The sequence below is a fragment of the Myotis davidii genome, unplaced genomic scaffold, assembly GCF_000327345.1.
Source record: "Myotis davidii unplaced genomic scaffold, ASM32734v1 scaffold175, whole genome shotgun sequence".
NCBI classification, from domain to species: domain Eukaryota; kingdom Metazoa; phylum Chordata; class Mammalia; order Chiroptera; family Vespertilionidae; genus Myotis; species Myotis davidii.
This window is the reverse complement of record NW_006286972.1, coordinates 3266075-3286296: the sequence shown is the minus strand read 5'-3', so window position 1 is coordinate 3286296 and position 20222 is coordinate 3266075. Positions and strand designations below refer to the sequence as shown.

The following is a 20222-nucleotide window of genomic DNA, read 5'->3' as shown; positions in this document are numbered from 1 at the left end:
TTCTACCCTCCCCTCCTCCACTTCCACTGCCCCGACCCCGCTCACCCGCCCGCACTATTAATGTCCCTTCCTCTCCACCAGCCTTCATTTCCTGTGGCTACTGTTACCTCTTCTGGCTTGCCTGACTCTGGCGTCGTTTTAGAGACCTTCATTTTTATATTTTTCGTATGGTAAAATGTAAATTCCTGCAATTTTTTTTTTCAATGAATTGCACCAAATAAAATGACTTGATTTTGTGTGCGTGTTGCACTTCCTAGGACTGATTTGTCTTCTCTTCAACTTGAAGCACAGGTTCCTTTACAGACTTTTCTAAAGTGCCCGGTGTCCTCCTGGAATGAGTCTGGTGCTCAGAAACCTGCAGCGGGCTGTCCCCCTGCGGAGAGTGCCGCTCCGCCAGAGGATGGAGATCGTCAGGAGTATTTTAGGAGTCCAGAAATTCGACCTGGGGATCATCTGTGTTGACAACAAGAGTATTCAGCACATCAACAGGATCTACAGAGAGAAAAACACCCCAACTGATGTGCTTTCTTTTCCCTTTCATGAGGTAAAAAGTATTTTCCTCCTCGCCTTGTCTAGCCTACCATTCAGTGTAAATTTCCTGTTAATTACACTACAGACATGATTTTTTAGTTTTATTTTGAAAACTTTCAAAATATACACGAGAGTAGAGATCAACCCTATTGATCAATGCCCATTTCTCCCCTTTCCCCACCTAATGGGGTCAGTGAATTAGCAGGGTTTTTTTGTTTGTATATTTATTTTCTTCAAAGAGTAAGCAAGAGGGAGAGAGAGATAGAAACATCATTCAATGATGAGAATCATTGATTGGCTGCCTCCATCAGGTCCCCTACTGGGGATTGAGCCTGAAACCCAGGCATGTGCCCTTGGCCGGAATCAAACCTGGGACCCTTCAGTCCGCAGGCCAGCGCTCTATCCACTGAGCCAAACCAGCTAGGGCTGAATTAGCAGTTTTGAGTGTGAATCAATAATGAATATGTATGGTTAAAAATTAAATAACACTGAATAAAAGAAGAGACTTGTGTAAATATTTTCTACAAACTTGTGATAGCTGTCAGATCACTCTCAGTTACGCAAATGAGTCATTCTGGGCTTTACACGGGTTAGTAGCAGCATAAATTAGAAAGCAGCTTGGCAACAGACTTCAGTCCACTAGTGTCACACCTACAGAAATAAACCAAAGAAGGAAGACTATAAAATATTAAATGCTTAATGTAAAAATGCATTAAAATGTTCACTTACTAAGTATCACATGATCTCACTCATTTGTGGAATATAATGAACAATGTAAACTGATGAACAAAAATAGATTCAGAGACATAAAAGCATCGAACAGACCATCAAACCTCAGAGGGAAGGCAGGGGAGGATGAAAGAGGGGTAATAGATCAACCAAAGGACTTGTATACATGCTTATGCATAACCAATGGACACAGACAGTGGGGTGGTGAGGGCATATGCAGGGGGGTGGGAGCAGCCAGGAAGAGGTCAATGGGGGGAAAGGGAGACGTGTAAAACTTTCAACAATAAAGAATTTAAATTTTGTAAAAGGTTCACTTATTTTCCTTGATAGAAAAAATAGCCATTAACAATACCAAGTAAATATGCAGCCATAGGTTACTGGCTTGCTGTCAACTGAATGGACTAGTGCTTATGGTCTTTAAATAAGAAAATGTGAAAGGCTATTTAGGACAAAATACCAGGAGGAAAGAACAGAAGTATAAAATTATATCAATGTGGTGATTTAACTCCTAGACGTAATCTGTGTGACTGTGCATTGGGAAGGACGAAAGAGATGGAAAGAAAATCACTGGACCAGGTGGAAACATCTTAAGTCACTTGTGTGTAGTGGCTTTGTGGTCCCCCGTCCCCGCTCCGGACTAGTCAGGGGACAGTGCCTTCCAGAATGAAATCTGTAGGCCTGTCGTCAGGTTAGTGTTCCTGAGGTCCTGTTCTCACAATCTGTTTCCTCATTTGCAGAATCTGAAAGCAGGTGAAATCCCCCAGCCGGATTTTCCGGATGACTATAATCTGGGGGACATTTTCCTAGGAGTGGAGTATATCTTCCAGCAGTGCAAAGAAAATGAAGACTACTGTGACATCCTGACTGTGAGTAGGAATGCTGAAATGACAGGTTCTGCCTAGCAAAAGAAATACCGTGTCCTTAACCCAGGCCATAAAGAGGTTGGCGACGTGCCACCTGTGTCCACACTATTGCCCACGTGAAGAACAAGGGTTATGGAGGGAGACCCACAGAGAGGGAGATCCACGGAGGGGAAGGTGGCGGAGTGGGATCTGCATGCCCTGTGGCAGTGCCAGGGGTGGGAAGAGGACAGGGAGTTTCTCCCTAACTGAGATGTGAGATAAGGGACACTCCCAGTAGTGACCCTGTTTTAGCTTTTACCGTGCGCTCAGCAGGCTGTGTAGTTAATGTAGGCTTGCTGAATAAGCTTCTTAGGAAACTGCCCAAAGTGGACAAAATTCTAGCATCCAGGGCCTTCCAGATCTGTCCTCAGCTTATTATATTAAAAAAAAAAAAAAGGACAGGGGGAGTGTTCTGAAAGTATTGAGTGTGATAGAGTCATATTTTAACTTCCCCAAGGATTCGATTGAGGGGTCTTCCTACCTAGTGCTTCCATGTGAGACCCAGAGTGAGCAGGTTTTGGTGGGGGAAGAGGAGGTTTCCCTTTCTTCCTGAGCATCAGGAAACACAGTGTAGTCAGGACTTGTCAGCAGGGTCCAGCTCTGGGATCTCTATGGCTGGCAGTGGTGCACCCCAGGGGGAGGGTGGGCATGATCGAGGGTGCAATTGTGGAAATCTGATTTCACTTCCCGGCACCTCCTGAGGGTTCTGTATCGAAGTAGAGGGCCATCCCACCACTCCTGGGACCCTCATCCCCTGTCACAGGACCAGCCAAGCCACTCTCCACCCTCCTGGCTGCCAACTGCACGTAGGCACCTTCTAATAGCCCTGGGTACCCTCCAACGACCACCTTATCCTCCACATCTCACCACTCCTCCGACCCTTCCCTCTGCCCTGAAAAGCAGGTGTCTCCTCAGGAAATAATCACGGACCCTCCCTACCCCAGAGATCCTGGTCTTCACATCCCTGACAGGGCCCTGGTCTACCTGATCTTTTCTGAACCCCACCCCTGTTCTCATCGCCCACTCACACCCTTGGTGCTGCTGCCACCGACTCCCAAAGCCCTGCCTGGGCCCAGAGGAGGGTTCCTAACCTCCCACCGGATGTGAGCTAAGCTCTCCCTGCCTTCCTCCTCCCCTGGCTCCTGGCTTGGTCATGGTCAGCCCCTGAGGCAAGCTTTTTAATTGTTCAACAGGTGACTGCCACTCATGGGCTCTGTCATCTACTGGGCTTCACACATGACACAGAGGCCACATGGCAGAAGGTAGGTGCCATCCCCCACCAGCCAGGGCTGCCCGGCCTGCCCCTTGCAGTTGATGAAAACCAAACTTGGAAAAAAACAGTAAAATAAGGAATTTTATACACATTTACTTTATTAAAAAAGACAATGTTTGTTTTAAATATTGGGCTCCCCAAATGCTGTTAACTGTATTATTAACTCACTATTGAAAGTCTGAGCAGAGAGACTGAATTCTAAAAATTCTATGAAATTCTGATGGCTTAAAGTTACAAAATCTTCGTGAGAGAAACTGTGATGCTATTTATCAGTTGCGAACAGGATTTAAAATGTGCAGGCGTCTGATAGAGACCTATTGTGTAAAGTTATGGAGCAGTTGGTTTCCTCGAAGGGGGCCAATGTTTACCCACTTGTAAAGGTCCATGTTGGTATACAAACCATATTGTGTTTAATAAACTCAAACTATATTTGTAGTCAAATAGTCAGATTCTCTGAAAGGCATAAGAAGCTTTTTCATTAACAAAAGAAGTCCCTGACACACGTCGTCTCCCCCGGCCATCCTAGGCTTGGGCCACACCAGCCTCACCCTGGCTCCACCTCCCCTTCCTGTCAGATGCCGGCCTTACTGTGGCCACTTCCTCCTCAGCCCTCCACCTCTACATCCAGCAGATCTAAGTCTCAGCATGTGCAGTCTGCCAGGGACCCCAGACCTCCGAGCCCTGACCACCCTTCCCCCCAGAGGAGCCATCTGCACCCCCTCCCTCCCCTGTGTCCTGCGCCTGTTCTCCTGTGACCCCAGGCAGGCTCTCCTCTTTCCTCCCCAAGATCACCCCCTCTGCCCCAGCCCACAGCCTCTCCTGCCCGTCTCCATCGTTCACTCTGCAGGCAGCATTTTGGCACTCCCTGTGCACAGGTGCCGGGCACCCATGAGCAGAACCTTGAGGGAAGCCCTATGGCCAAGGCTCCCCATGCCATAACCGTGGACACGGACCTCAGGGAGGGATTTGCAGAAGAGGGAACCCTGGGCCCAGCCAAGGACTCCCCAGGGCCTGAGCAGCCAGGCCAGCTGGGCAAGTCCAGGGTTGGTTTTCGTTCCTTCGTTGCAGATGTACCAGAAGGAGAAGCAGGTTCTCGAGGAGCTGAGCCGGCGCACTGGGGCCAGGCTCCAGCCCCTGAGCAGGGACCTCTTCTGATGAGCACAGCCCATGACGCAGGTAGTACCTGAGGGACCCTCCAGGGCACAGGGACCCCTCCCCGTGGGTCCCGAGGGTCAGGGGCTTCCCCAGACGGAGGGCTGGTCAATGCCCGAGCCGGGGCTAAATTCCATGAGTGGAACTATTCCTTAAAGTACAGGAGAAATGTCCATTCATGTCTTGACTTAGAACACAGCAGACATGTTTTCAGTATTGTAAATAGGACAGTTCTAAACTCTTAGTGCATCTAACCTGTCCCTCCCTGGGTTTCTGCCTTTGGTAATGAAACCTTTCTCTCTCTCACCTCTGTAGCCACCCAGGAGGATGAAACAAGCGGCCTGGGGGCCTTTATGTGGGAGCAGATGGTGGACGGGACAGGCACCCAGCCAGCCAGCCAGCCAGCCAGCCAGCTGGGGCCTCCATCACCTGAACCTGTCAAGTCAGGATCCTGACCACACGCAGGGAGTTCCAAGAGGTCATGGCAGTAACACAGCCTCTCAGATCCTTTTTGGCCAGAACAACCAGGGATGCTGCAAGTCTGAGAATTTGGTTTCCCCTATGAGTCTATGTTAGAAACATGAAAACCAGTGTGTTAGAAACACATTTCCCACTGGATTTGTGTCCTGTCTCCGCCTGCACTTCCCCCAGCTCTTGGGGATAAGGGCTTGAGCCTGTGCTATCCCTGAGTCACTGTTGGCTGCGCATGGCCTGCTTGTAATCACAAAGCTCTTGGCTCCGAAATCCTTTTTAAGAGACTGAAAGGGTCCTGAGACCTGCTGGTCTTGTCCCTCCATGTGCCCTCATGAGCACCAGGTACCCCCAAGGGGCTTTCCACGTGACTCCCATGTGACCCCATGTGATTCCCCCTGCTCAGGAGGTGTACTGAACTGAGTTTTTCCAGTTTACCACATCACCCAAACACAGTGGACTTGTCAGATGTCTTCCCTCTGTTAATAATGTTGAGAAATAAAACCGAAGCCATGTTAGAAAAAATAATGTGAAAATAGGAAATATGGCCAGACCTTTAATTGGTGCATTTAACAAGAGACTGGGCTGTGGGACGGTTCGGCCCCGACGTCAGCCCAGAGGGGACCTGCGTGCAGCAAAGCGGGCATCGTGCTTCCTCCGACATCCTCCTGGAGACCCGGGGGTGCAAAGATAGGGCTCCTGCTGGTGAACCTAGGGAACCTGCTGATGTACCCCAAATGGGGCCATGAAAGCATGCTGCTACTCAAAAATGACATTTACATGAAAACTATTAAAAAGCAGAGAACATACTAATCCCACCAAGGGAAAAGAGTAACAAGGAGTACAGAAAGAGTACAGGTAACAGCCTAGCGATGTGGGTCAGTGCTTGAACATCAGCCGATGAACCCAGAGGTCACCGGTTTGATTCCTGGTCAGGGCACATGCCTGGGTGCAGCTGTGCAGGAGGCAGCCAATCGATGTTTCTGTCTTTCTATCCCACTCTCTTTCTCTCTCAAATCAATAAAAACATATTTTTTAAAAAGAGTAAAGGTACCGGATTCATCAGGTGAGAAACCTAACAGAACCAGAAGGGCCTCGGGCCCAGCCCCCTCTCCAGGAGCCGTGTGCAGTTCTGCGGGTTTATTCGCAGGAGAAAGGCCGGGCTAGCAGGTGGGTCTACCTGTCACCAGTGCTTCCTCCCAGGACAGCACATCTCCGTCTGCAGCAGCTGCTTTCCTCCCTCGCCTCTGCGCTGCTTCCCATGGGAAGGTTTATATTCTTATGTGGCTACATCTATGCTATGGGTCTTCTTCCTGTGGCTCCTGGGCATCCTTTCTGACAACACCCCTGTGTTTCCTTGTGATCTCAGCGGCCAGGGACCACTGTCAGGCTTCCACCTGGTTTTTCTGACCACGTCCCTGAGGGAAGAGGGACCGTGAGGCTCACCAGGCAGGTATTGGGGGCTCACTGGCCCGGAGCCGGGGCGGGTGCAGGCAGGAAACCGTCAGGCGCAGCCCTAGAGGAAAGGCAGGAGTCTGGGTGTCGTTACTGCCCCACAGGGCTCACAGGTGCACGGGGCAGGTGAGTTTCGCTCTGGGGATCAGGAGGGGGCCCTTGCAGCCATGCTTGGACTGGACATACCCAGGATCATCTGGATTAGACAAATGACCCAAGCTTCCCCAGGAGGTGGCCGTGGGGTGGGGGTGGGGGTGAGGCTCCATGGTCCCACTGTGTCCCTCAGGAGATGGCAGGGCCTTTCTGGGCCCTTTCCCAATTCCCTCTGCAGCCTAGGAACCTGACAGAGACCTACGTCCACTGTCTTCTCAGTAGGGGTGGGGAAGGGCAACGGGGTTCGGGGATCCTTACGTGCTAAGGGCAGCGGCAGAGGGGGCGGCCAAGTGACGCATGGTGGGCAGGAAGCTGGCGGCAGGTGGGAGGGCGGTGGCGGAGACCACGGAGGGCCACATGGAGTAAGCCACGGGTGAGCCAGGTGCGGCTTGCAGCGGGGCTGGGGGCGCATAGTGGTGGTGATGGTGCACGGAAGGCGGCTTCTGCCTCTCAGCTCGCAGCCCGGTGGGGTGAGGCCACTGCACAAACAGCAGCTCATTTCAACTGGGACCTGCTGCTTCAGGCACCCTCTTCCCCCACCCCCACTCGCGTTCCTGACTTAGGGTGGCCTCAGAGCCCAGGAAGGGAAGGGAAGGGAGGGAGAAAATGGGGGGGAGGGGGCGCGGAGAACTCATCCCAAGGAAGCAGCTTTCTGGGCCTCAAACTGCACAACTCATTCCTCATCTGAGGGGGATGGGGGAGAACTGTGTGATTTCACGGCCAGATTACAGGCCCCCGGAGCTAAAAATGTGCTTTTCAGAGTTACACAGATACACAATGTCCAGAAGTGTTTATTTGGGTGGCGTCCTTTACCTGGTGTCTGCTCCAGGCTGAGCCTACCTGCAGGGTGGCTTGCGGTCCCCTGGAGGAAGCAGAGGCCATTGGGGGCACGGCCTGGAGCATCAGGCTCTGCATGATGACCTGGTGCATCTGTGCGTTCTGCAGCAGCATCACCTCCACCATGTCTAAAAGGGCGGGGAGGAGGGGCTCGGTCACACACAGGGGCTCGCCCGACCGTCAGGGGTCTCACCCGAGAACAAAGCTTTAGAGCAGCCTATTTGTTAAAATAGGTGTAGAGTGTTCCAGGTATCTGTTCCTCCTCCTGCAATGGGGGTGGGGGGTAGTGGGGGAGGGAGAGTCACATTCCCAGACCTGAAATTTCCAGGTCAGAGGGTGTGTATGCTATAAAGTGTGTGGACGGTGTCCAGTTGGGCTCCTAGGAGGTGGCTCCTCTTGCCTTCCTGCTGGCAGATTTCTCAAGCCCATGGAGACTGCATGGTGGCCCCTGACCTCAGAACATGGCCTTGTTTGGAAAAAGGGTCTTTGCAGATGTAATGAAGGATCTTGAGGTGACATCACTGTGGATTATCCAGTTGGGGCCCGAGTCCAAGGGCAAGTGTGTTTATAAGAGACAGGCAGAGGGAGATGGAGACCAAAGGGGAGCACAGACACGGACAGAGACGAGCGATTGAGCTACAGCCCAGGACACCTGGACTGAAGCATGTGGTCCCTCCTTTGGAAAGCTGCTGTTTGAACTACTCTGTTATTCTTTTCGATCAGAATTGAACCTGGGATCCTTCGGTCCGCAGGCTGACACTCTATCCAGTGAGCCAAACCGGTTAGGGCTACTCTGTTATTCTTTGTTTCTTATTCTGTAGGTCAACTCTGTTATTTTTAGAGTGTAACGTAACTTTGTTTTTAGCTTCAATAATAGAAAAGATAAACTTAACTGTCTGACCTTGCAAGCTAGCCATCTAAAGGGACTGATACGCTGATACTGATGATAATTCCCATTCTCATGCCAAGTGTTTGTATCCAAGGTTACAGGTGTCTGTATAGATATGGCAGGGGTTTGCTAGATATGGTATATACTCAAGGTTACACGCTGTCTACAAAAATAACTTACACAAAGAACTAGAAGGATATAAAAAGAAATTCTCCCTCCTATGTTTGTTCGGAATTTGACAGAGGTAATCTGCTCTGAACCTGCACAATAAAGATGACTCCTAACTAATTGGCTCATTAAGGCGTCTGTCCAGCTTGCTGATTTGCGATACAGCAGAGCCACCGCTGGAAGAAGCAGGAGGACCCTCCCTGGAGGGAGGATGGCCCTGTGACCCCTGGATTCTGGCCTCCGGACTGTGACTGGATTTCTGTGGTTTCCAGCCACCTGGCTTGTGGTGCTTTGTTACAGCAGCTCCGGGATATATTCACCAACTCTGGATGCTATGAAACGTAAATTTTGTCGGCACAAGAGGTAAACATGGGTTGTTTCCACAGCAGCTCGGTCCAGGAAATTAGGCATTTCCTCCAGGCTCTGTCAGACTCACCAAAGGACGGCAGGTCCCCTAGGACCATTCATACTCCCAGGCAAACGAACAGGAGCCTGGAGGCCCAGGGGCAGGGGCTCAACAGGACACAGGACCCCAGCCAGTAGCCTTCCCACTCCAACGGAAACTCTCCCTGGGTCCCCCGTGGGCCAGCCCACCCTGCAGATTTGGGACTAACCAGGTCTCCATAATCACACAGGCCAATTCCTTAAAACACACCTTTCTCTCTGTATACACATCCTATTTTTCTGTTTCTCTGCAGAGCCCTGACTAACAGATTTTGCCCAGGGTTGGGGCACTGTGGGAGGTGCAGACGCAGAGCCAGGTTCCTGCAGCAGCACAGCTGTGGGAACTCTGACCCTGAATGATAAGCAGTTGGAGAGGCTGGCTGGCGGCCCCATCTGGGAAGGGCTCTTGAACTGGGCTGGGGCAGACCCCACCCACCAGCAGCAGTTCAAGCCTCTGAGGGGACACTTCCCAGTCAGGCCTCCAGGACTCCCACTGATAGAGTCAGGAGTGAAAAGATTAGATTACACAGGAGCGAGCGCAGAAATGGACACATCCTGTTCGCTGAAGGGACGCTTCCTGACAGAGGGACACGGTAGTGCAATGGGAGAGCCTTCAGTCAAGGGCACAGGTTCAGACTGATGCCACGGCAAAAAGAAAATAGTGTTGATCCCTAACTCATAGCACACACACAGCCAGTCCAGAGGGATCGTGGATCTGAATGTGAAACGTAAACAGCCATGTGAGACAATATGACCTTGAGCAGGTAAAAACTTCAAACAGGACACCCAAGGCACTAACCATAAAGGAAAGAGCCCGAACACCTATTAGTAAAGTTAAGAACTTCACCTGAAGACATTAAGAGAGAAAGGGCAGGCCACAAAAGGGCTTAATATTTGTAATACATATATCAAAAAAGGACCCGTTGTAGCATATAAAGAGTTCCTATAGCCCTGTTTGGCTCAGTGGACAGAGCGTCGGCCTGCAGACTGAAAGGTCACAGGTTCAATTCCCGGTCAAGAGCATGTACCTTGGTTGCAGGCACATCCCCAGTGGGAGGTGTGCAGGAGGCAGCTGATTGATGTTTCTAGCTCTCTATCCCTCTCCCTTCCTATCTGGAAAAAAAAATCAATAAAATATATTAAAAAAAAAGAATTCCTATAAATCAATGAGAGGCAAGCAACCTGAAAGAAAAGTGGGCAAAATACTTAAATGGGCACTTCACACCAACGGGTATCAAATGGCCAATAACTATGGAGTGTCCCCAAAAATGTATGCACACAATTTGAATAATTATAAAGGCAAAGTTTATTAAAATACATTTCACTTGCCAAATTGAGCAGTTAAAGTGTGTATACATTTGGGGGGGACATCCTGTATATAAAAGGTGAAACGTAAATTAAGCCCAGAATGACCTACTACTCATGCCCAACAGATTGGCAAAAATGGAAAAAAAAATCTGAAAACACGGAGTGTTGGTGAATTGCTGCAGGCAACTGAAACTCTCCTTCCTTTCTGTGGCATATACATGGGAGTCACCACTTGGGAAGACTGCCCGGCAGTGTTTCCTGATTGGGCCACCTCCTTCCCCAGCACGTGCCCCACACGCATGTCCCGTCACCGGAAGACAGCAACCTCCAGAGCAGCACTGCTGTGGTAGCCCCCGCAGGAAAGAAATGGAACATCCAACCCCAAAAAGAATGCACCCAGTCCTTGCCAGTGTGACTTGACTGGGTGTCGTCCCATGTACAGAAAGGTTGGCGGTTCGATTCCCAGTCAGGGCACATGCCCGACCCTCGGTAGGGGGCCTGCAGAAAATAGCCAATTAAGGTTTCTCTCTCTCTCTCCCGCCCGTTTCCTCTCTCTCTAAAAATCAATTTAAAAATATATATATATATTTTTAAAAATGCAGCTCTACCCGGTTTGGCTCAGTGGATAGAGTGTCGGCCTGCGGACTGAAAGGTCCCGGGTTCAATTCCAGTCTAGGTTTTGGGCTCGATCCCCAGTAGGGTGCATGCAGGAGGCAGTCAATAAATGATTCTCTCTCATCATTGATGTTTCCATCTCTCTCCCTCTCCCTCCCTCCCTCTCTGAAATCAATAAAATATATTTTAAAATAATAATAAATAAAATAAAAAAAAGAACGCACCCACAATTTGTGAGATACTGTGATTGGTTAGTGCAGTGGGCTGAACAATGGCCCCAGCGATGTCCACTTTCTAATCCCCAGAGCCTGTGATGGTGTTTCATTACAGGGCAAAAGGGACCTTGCAGATGTGATTAACTTAAGACTCTTGAGATAGAGTGAAAGTAACCCAAGTGTCCACAGATGGATGAAGGGATGAGCAAGATGTGGGCATGAGTAGCAGCTCATTCTGGTTTTATTCTGCCTTGAAAAGGAAGGATATTCCGACAAGCACGACAGCACAGATAAACCTTGAGGACATTACGCCAGTGACATAAGCCAGCCACAAAAGGAATCGCACATGCTGTGTGATTCCATTTTACATAAGGTTCCTAACAGATTCAGCTTCAGAGACACAGAAATTAGATGGTGGGTGCCAGGGGCTGGGGGAGGGGAATGTGAGTTAGTGTTCACTGGGACAGAGTTTTAGTTTGGGAAGATGAGAAAGTTCTAAAGATCTGTTGCATAACAATGAACATCGTTAACACCACTTAAACATAGTTAAGATGGTAAATTTTATGCTTTGTGTTTTTTAGCACAATTTTTATGTATTTACTAAAAATACTAGAGGCCCGGTGCACAAAATTCACGAATCGATGGGATCCCTAGGCCTGGCCTGTGATCAGGGCTGGGCTGATCAGGGCCTGAAGGCCTGGGGCGGGGAGCAGGGGGGAAGTGTAGGGAGAGTAGGCAACGGGACACAGGCGCAGAAGGACGAGCGCCTGATACCGATGCCACCACTGTGCAGTTCCCTGCCTCCCCCACTTCTCCTTCCCTTGCCGCTGTGCCACCACCGTGGCAAGTGGTTGCAGGCCAAGCCCCCTGGGAAAGGGGCCGTGTCTGCCGCCACCCACCTCTGGTTCCCTGTCCCAGCCTGGGGCTGTGCCCCAATCAGGCAATCGGGGCCTGCTGGCCCAGGGGGGCAGGGTGGGGGGAATCCCAACCTGTTCCACCATCCTGCTGTGGCCAATGCCCACCATGTTCTGCACTCTGCCACCTGCTGCCGACGCCTCCCATGTTCCGCACACACCCCTGGTGGTCAGTGCACATCATAGTGACGGGTTGGTCCCATCATTTGGTCATAATGGTCGCTTAAGCTTTTATGTATATATAGATTTTTTTTTAATTGATTTCAGAGAGGAAGATTTTTTTTTAATTGATTTCAGAGAGGAAGGGAGAGGGAAAGGGAGAAGAAACATCCATTGGCTGCCTCCTGCATGCCCTCTGCTGGGGATCAAGCCTGCAACCTGGGCATGTGCCTGACTGGGAACAGAACTGGTGACCCCTTGGTGCATGGATCAACACTCAACCACTGAGCCACACCATTCGGGCAAGTCCTCTTTTTTTTATATCTTTTCTTCACTCGGCAATATCCATCATGGAAACATTTCTCAGAGTTAAAGCCATTTTCATGTTGGTAACGGGTGACTTTAGTTGAGTAGCCAGAAGCTGACTCTAAATGACTATCCTGCTTACAAAATAGTTTCCCTTTCAGTAGAGAATTTCATAAGCCCACCACAATATTAATATCGAACACTTACCTTCCTTAATACTTCCAGACCTTTGAGCTGGGAAGGCCTGGGGAGGGGGAATCTGTGCAATGAGTGGCTGCTGAGGTAGCTGCTGAATGATGGTGGGAGGAGCCTGGGGGACCTAGGAAGAACCAGGTGACTAGCTACTGAATGCGTCCTTGGAGAGAGTATACTACAGCACCCACCTATCCACACACTCACCCATGCATCTACCCACCCACCCACCCATCCACACACCTGTCCACCTATCCACTCACCCACCCACTCTCTCACCTACCCACTCACCTACTCACCCATGCATCTACCGAGTCATCCAACCATCCATCAACCTGTCCATCTACTTATCTATCCATCCATCCAAGGGGAACTTTGCTGATTAACCCTACAGGTTGAATTGATGGCTGAACAGATAATCATGTGAGTATGGGCATTAGCTTACGATATGGTGTCTTATGGATTGAATGTTTGTGTAAAACACCCCCTTCCTTGCAATTTATGTGTTGAAATTAAGGTCTGAAGCTTCTCCTGGTCATTTTGAAGTTTTGAAAAAAGTTAAAACACTTCTTCCCCTAATTCAGGGTCCTTCTGATGCCAAATTTCCCTAATACGTCTACTCCTAGAGTGAAAGTTAGGACCTGGGACCCAGCCTTCCATCTGTAATGAGGGGACAAGACCACAATCCCCAAAGCCCTGTCTTAGGGCACCTGCGAGGATGCCTGAGATGAGCCCCTGATGTCCTTGTGAGTGTCTGGGTGTGGTGAGTGCACCACTGTGGGCTTTCGGCCAAACAACCTCCTCAGAGCACCCTCACAGGGCTGCTGAGCTTGCCGGAGATGGGAGGTCTCCGTGGGCACAGAGCCTTCCCACAGGGGTTCTGCCCCTGGCTGCACCAGGAGGAAGACCTACCGAGTGTTGGATGACCCGAGGCAGCTCCAGGGGCGGCGGGGGTGAGGAGGCGGCAGGGTAGATGCCAGGGGGCACCTCTGTTGGCAGCGCTGACCCCCGGGCTCCCCTGCTGGGCCCTCTCCAGGAGTGGTCGTGGGCGCGGGAGAGCTCTTCCAGGAGTTGCTGTTCCTGCAACGCCAACCAGAGACTGCTGTTCAGAGGGGCAGCCACCAAACCTGGGGTGGGAGGTGTGCCCTGGGCTCTTCCCTGGTGGGCGGCCCGTGTGGGACACCTGGAGTCTCCATCACTGCCCTGCAGGGCTTCCCTAGGATGGAGCCAGGCCTGAACGCAGGGCCTGAGAACATTGCTTCTTTTAAAATTTACCAAATCATATGAACTAGTTTCTGGTTCTGGCTGCCTCCGCGTCCCCGTCCCCTTCGCTACAGGTGATACGCTACATTTATCGTAACTATTTGTGTGGACTTGGAGTGCTCCTTCCTGCTGCTGGGGGACGGAGTTGGGACCAGCCTCCGGGCTTCCACTTCCTGTAGGAAGTGGGCCCTTTACTCAGCATCTCCAGCTGGGATAATGTACCACCAGAGCAGGTGCCTAGCCAATCGCATGCTTGTCAGAGCCCAGACCACAGACAGAGCTGTTCCCAGTGCCCCAGGCGTGAAATCTCAGCTGCTCGCAGCTCACCAGCTGCCCATCCACAAATCACAAACCTCAGAGAACTGGCCCCGAGTCCAGAAAGACATGATAACCCCCATTCCCACCTCACACACCCCACTCCCATCCTCCAGCCCCCCCCGCCCCCCACTCCCCACCCGGGTCTGAGTGTGGTGGCCAGTTGTTTCAGCCACGGACAGCTTGGGCCCAGGCTGCTGCGACCTACCCAGAGTCTCTGCCGAAGGTCCTTCCTCCTCCTCAGGGCGCTCTGCAGGGCTGCCTCAGGCCTGTCCTCATGTCCTGGAGAGAACGTGCAGACCCATCAGGACACCTCAGCCTCATCCGCCAAGACCTGGGGGTGACCTGGGCCCGTTTTCTCATGTGGAAAATGGGGATGAGGGATGTCCCTGTCCTGGGGCTTACAGGTAAAGGTTATAGGATGGGATGTGAGGGTGCACTCAGCAGAGCACCTGGTGTGTGTGTGTGTGTGTAATTGTGCCTGCCTGTGTGCATGCGTGTGTGAGTGCATGTGAGTGTGGTATGTGTGAGTGTGTGCGTGTGTGTGTGAGTGTGTGTGTGTAACTGTGCCTGCCTGTGTGCATGCGTGTGTGAGTGCATGTGAGTGTGGTATGTGAGAGTGTGTGCGTGTGTGTGTGTGTGTGAGAGAGAGTGTTGTAAAGATAAAACAAACCTTCAGCCCTGGATGTAAGGAGCAGCTTAAGCACAGCCTTGCCAGTGACAGAAGAGGGAGGGACCTGAGCAGAAGGTGGGTCTGGCGCCTGCCCAAAGGGCTCCGAACAGCCCAGCCCTTACCTGGCACCAGGTGGGGGTCCTCGGAATCCCCTTCCACATCCTCACGCTCCTGCTCCAGTTTCTGTGAGGAAGAGACCGTGGCAGGGTCCGGTTCCCGGCACAGGCTCTGTGAGCGGGGCACAGGCTGGCGTGGGGCACCTGCCTGTGCTTTGATGCCCCAGATGAAGGGGACGGGGCAGGAAGTGCTGGGTGCTAGAGGGTGGGACAGGCGGCAGGGTCATCATCCTCTCTTAGGGGCGAGTGTGTCACACTCTCCACACATGCACACATTCCTCCTTGGACTCTGAGGGTGGATGCTCTGATCTGTGCGGCCCCCTCCAGACAGCTTTCTGAAGAGCCAGACCCAGGCTAGCTCTGTGTCCCTGACCACCCTGACTGCCCACCTGGGCCAGTCCTGGGGTAACCCCTGCAAGGCAGCCCATGGGCCAGCAGATGGGGGGGCGTGTACAGGGCTGCAAGGTCAGCAGAGAGGAACAAAGCAGGTAGGGAGATGAGGAGCTGCTGTGCTGGGCAGTCTCTGAGGCTCATGCAGACTAGCAGAGGGTAAGAAGTCTGGTGTGACAACAGGTCCCCCAGTCCCTGTGCCCAGGCCCAGACCAGGGGGCTGTGGGTCCTACAACAGGTGGGTCTCTGTCTTCCCTTAAACCAGGGTGGGGAATGTCTAGCCCGAGGGCCGTATAAGGCCTGCAAAATCAAGTGGTCTGCCCCTGCCAAGGCAACCACAAGTGAGACTTGAAATTCAATAAATCCAGGAGCTTTTCTCATAGCAACATAAACTGATAGTAAGCGAATGATGATGTTATAAATATCCAAATGGCCCTTGGCAGATAAAAGCCCCCCCCCCCACCTTAAACACTGAAGCCCAGAGCATCCTCAGGGGACCTTTGTGGGGCCCTGGAAGCGTCGGCCGCAGGTGTGTGCCTGTGTCCTGGCTGCGGAAACTGCCAGAAGAACCTACTTGGTTCTGTATGAATGCAAAGAAGAAAACTCAAGAAACCACAGTCCATTACAAGGCTAAAATCCACTGGGGGGAAAAAAGAACAACAAAAAAAGAAAAATAAATAAAATCCACAGGAGAGGGTTTTGCTGGGAAGCAGTAGCACTCACAAGATTATTTTACCTTTTAAAGTTGCACTCCTATACGCAGGTGTTAAAAAGATGTCTTACCTTCTCCAAGAGTTTCAGGGTTAGTCGGGCCATTTGATCTGCCACAGTGGCATCCTGCATCCCAGGACCGTGGGAGAGGGGACACCGCAGGCCCCTCCCTCCCTGGTTGCCAGTTCCCTGCAGGAAAGCACAGCTCAGCCAGCTGGAGAGAAGCAGCCTCAGCCCTGCTGTCGATGAAGGATTGTGGAGACTGGCCTCTGCCAGGGAGCTGGCGGGCCCCACATCTCCCAGGACTGCAGCCAACACTGGCATCGCCAAGGCAGTTGCTAGACGCAGCAGACAGGGAGGCCCCAGGTTGCCAGGTTTTCGTGGAGAGTCTTTCCCAGGCCCCGCCCACTCCTCGCCCAGGGGTTGCTGCAAACACTACCATTCCCAGGTGTGGCCAGGAAAGCTCCTTGGGAGAGCAAACGTGGGCAGCAGCTGGGGCCCGAGGGGCAGAGCAGGGTCCTGGCGGGAGGACAGTCCCAGCCCCACCCTCATGACAGAGCCCAGAAGAGGGTGAGGCTGTGGGGAGGGTTCAGCCATACCCACCTACCCTTCATTCAGTAGCCTGCACTCTCCCTCCATTATGACCTCCAGGAGGCCAGCAGGCCCCTGGCTGCTCCTAGGCCCCCTCCGGGCAAGACAAAGCCCCTGCACCAGCTACCTGAGGGTTTCAGGAAATTCTGGGCTGCAGAGGGGGCGGCACCAAGGAGCTGGCCAAAGAACCCCATAGGGGCTCCCTGGTTTGTCCACCTCACAGGCCAGCTGGCTCCTCAAGGGACACAGGCTGGGCCCCCATCCCACTGGGCAGGACATGAATCTAGTGCTGGGACTGCCAGGAGGGGACCCGGCCAAGGCAGGGATGGGCGTCCTGGTAGCTATGTGGAGGGGACATCTGGGGCAGGCGTGAGTGGGAGGCTCTGACCAGCAGGGGAGGCCTTAGTAGTCAGTGTGGTAGAGAGGGCAGGGCTCCATGGAACAGAGGGAGTGGTGCTTGGTCCCCTTGGCTTTCCATTTCAGGTTTACAAATGGGCCAACCGGACTGATGAAGAGATAGAACAGATTTGAAATGGGAGCGGTGACCGAAGTCCGGGGTGGGGGTAGGAGCAGTGCTCAGCACCTAACAGCCCTCTCCTCAATGCAGCCAACCCAGAATCTTGCATCAGGTGGCTGGAATTGGGCTAAAATCCCTTAAGTTGCCCTTCAGTCTTTAGATTTTATATGTCCCATACTCTGATGTTCTAAGAGGTCTGAGTGTGTCCAAAAACTAGTTAAGTTAGTAACTCAAGGTAGCTAAGGAGGTGACATCAGGGGTATATACACCCTAGGGCAGGGGTGGGCAAACTTTTTGACTCGAGGGCCACAATGGGTTCTTAAACTGGCCCGGAGGGCCGGAACAAAAGCATGGATGGAGTGTTTGTGTGAACTAATATAAATTCAAAGTAAACATCATTACATAAAAGGGTACGGTCTTTTTTTTTTTTTAGTTTTATTCATTTCAAACAGGCCGGATCCGGCCCGCGGGCTGTAGTTTGCCCACGGCTGTCCTAGGGAGTATGAACTTGTTTGGCAGTTTAAAATAAAACAAACTTTATTTTTTTAAAAATATTTTTTTATTGGTTTCAGAGAGGAAGGGAGGAGAGATAGAAACACCAATGATAAGAGAGAACCACCACTGGTTGAGCCCACAACCTGGGCATGTGCCCCTGACCAGAATCGAACCCGAGACCCCTCAGTTTACAGGCTGTAGCTCTACCCACTGAGCCAAACCAACCAGGGCCAAACTTTATTTTTTAAGAACAGTTTTAGATGCACAGAAAAATTGAGAAGATAGTACAGAGAGGTCCCACGTACAGCTCCCCAATTATTAACATCTCATATTGGTATGACACATTTGCTACAATTAATGAACCTATATTGATACATTATCATTAACTAAAGTCCATACTTCATTTCATTTCCTTATTCTTTTTTTTTTCAATCCTCACCTGAGGATATTTTTTCCATTGCTCTTTTTAGACAGGGGAGGGGAGGGGAGTGGGGGTGGGGGAGAGAGAAGCGCCGGTTTCTCATCCAGAGATGTTTCTCATCCCAAAGATTGTCCTAATAGCAATAGCTGTGCATTACAGGTATGGGTTTCCCTTTCCTGTCTGCAGGGCCTCAGCATGCCCCTCTCTGCAGAACTCCCCACCAGCATGGGGATCCCTCCTAATGTGACTGAAAAGGTCTGCCTAGGGCTAGCCTGTAGTGTGTGGGTTCTTGAATTCGTGCAGGAAAAATTTCACGAGTCCAGTGAATTTTAGAGGACGTTTATCAAAGCTGTGGACAATGAAACAAAGAAGGGCTGGGGAAATGCACCTGGGCTGGTCGGCTTTGCCTCACTGAAGTAAAAAAAAAAGGGGGGAGGGAGCTTAGGGACAGGCTCAGCGGGTTTATCTGGAATGGACTGCCACTGCCCATTGCTGCCCTGGTCGCAAGCCTGGTGGGTCCCATAGAGTTTAGGAGATGCACCTGTGGGAAAAGGGGGAGGTGGGCGGGGAGGGACATGGGCTTGCTCCTGGGAGAGAGCACAAAGCACTGGGACCTTTGAGGGGTTTTAAAGGCTGGGAGTTCAGGGATGGTCTTAGGGGAGGATTTCAATAGAACATCCATCAGCTTTATGCTGATGTACCAAAATGAGATTTATTCTCTTAACTTCATCTGTCCTTGGGTGTGGTTGGCAAAACTTCTGTTCCATGGCACCCTTCCCTCCCCACTACACACCACTGGCTACAGAATCGGACTTCTGTCTCCCTGAGTATGGTGATGTAAGCCAGTGGTCGCCAACCTTTCGGACCTCACGGGCCACCTTGGTGACCGCTGATTTAAGCTATTTACTCTCTGGTTGGGGAGAAGTGCAAACCATTTACTCTTATGTGTCCCTGGTTTAGGGAAAGTAGGATTTACTAGATGGCTGTAACTACTTGGCATCTTGATTTTTCTAGATGGCTGCAAACTGCTGTATAACTATCTGGTCTCAGTTTCCCTATTCTGCTTGTCCTGGCTTACTGGCCTGTCTCACTAACATTGTTTGATCCAGGGGAAGGTTTTATGGCAGAGATGCTGGAGTGGACCCATGATTGGGGGTCGCTCTAGTCAAATCCTATGCTGCATCACCCAGGAGCTACAAGCTGGGGGTAGACACATGAACTCAGACCTCAATTTGGCACTGTCTCAAGAATACACTTGAGTGGCGCCAGTCCCAGGGGCAACCTGTCCCTGCACCTCTGGGTTGTGGTTAGAGGTCCTGACCCAGATCCCCACCGAATTCATAACTGGCTGCCCTGGCACGTGGGCTCCTTCAGTCCAGATGCCCCCAGGCCAGGAGGTAGAAGCGAAGTCATACAATAGGGAAGGGACATACAGTATAGGAAAGGATCCAAGTAATGTTGCTGTCTGTGAAATGAACAAAGAAAGCATTCCAGCGGAGAAGGGCTCAGTGACCAGGGCTCAGTCCCGAGGAACGAGGGCGAGGGTATCTGGAGCAGCAGCAATGAGACGTGAGATGCCCACTGCAGCCCCGAGGATAGTCACTGCTTCCCAGGTAAAGGGGCTGTGCTCTAGGAACTGCTCCCTGGGAGATCGCGGGGTAGAAGCGGATGCAGACGACAGTGGGAGGCCTTCCTTGAAGAGGAAGGTGGAGTGGGTTCCTCAAGCGCCCCGGCTCCTTTAGGGGTAGGTCTCAACTCCCGAGGGGTCCACGTCTAACAACCGAGCGACGAATCGGGATGAAACTGACAGCAGCGCTTGCAAAGGCTTTGGCATAGGAGCTGACACGGGATTCGGCAGAACACAAATGCTCAGCATCCCTGCCCAGAGCAGGACCGCAGGCCCAGCGACTGCGCAGACAAGGCGGTGCTTTGGCTCTTTTAAAATCCACCAACCACAGCGATTCGAGGCCACCGCGCTCCACTGATTGGGGCGTTACCGCGCCAATCGGTGGTCCGC

At 51.6% G+C, this 20222-nt stretch overlaps 2 protein-coding genes and 1 long non-coding RNA gene across 7 annotated transcripts in view; 1 reads left to right on the top strand and 2 right to left on the bottom strand.

Annotated features, from left to right (window-relative positions):
* YBEY (ybeY metallopeptidase (putative)) overlaps positions 1-5596 on the top strand; it is a 6345-nt gene extending 749 nt beyond the window's left edge. Inside the window, exons 1-6 of one of the 5 annotated variants that reach the window (XM_006758767.2) lie at positions 7-170; positions 287-544; positions 1998-2126; positions 3356-3424; positions 4504-4611; positions 4903-5596. In XM_006758767.2, the coding sequence (XP_006758830.1) occupies positions 335-544; positions 1998-2126; positions 3356-3424; positions 4504-4590 (495 nt within the window). In that variant the 5' untranslated portion in view covers positions 7-170; positions 287-334 and the 3' untranslated portion in view covers positions 4591-4611; positions 4903-5596. Of the gene's footprint in view, positions 1-6; positions 545-1997; positions 2127-3355; positions 3425-4503; positions 4612-4902 lie in introns of those variants that run through there. The other 4 variants (XM_006758768.2, XM_015560694.1, XM_015560695.1 and 1 more) reach the window with 4 other exon arrangements.
* Positions 5597-6469: 873 nt separating this feature from the next.
* LOC102761003 (chromosome unknown open reading frame, human C21orf58) lies at positions 6470-14362 on the bottom strand. The gene is made up of 6 exons (XM_015560676.1): positions 14304-14362; positions 13626-13815; positions 12729-12840; positions 7507-7631; positions 6925-7145; positions 6470-6574 (listed from the first exon to the last, which is right to left on the bottom strand). The coding sequence occupies exons 1-6, from the start codon at positions 14360-14362 to the stop codon at positions 6523-6525; spliced, it is 759 nt and encodes a 252-aa protein (XP_015416162.1). The 3' UTR covers positions 6470-6522.
* Positions 14363-14497: 135 nt separating this feature from the next.
* Positions 14498-16474, bottom strand: LOC107182292. The gene is made up of 3 exons (XR_001513007.1): positions 16254-16474; positions 15087-15147; positions 14498-14573 (listed from the first exon to the last, which is right to left on the bottom strand). It is a non-coding gene; the product is annotated as an uncharacterized LOC107182292 (long non-coding RNA).
* Between the last annotated feature and the right edge of the window lie 3748 nt (positions 16475-20222).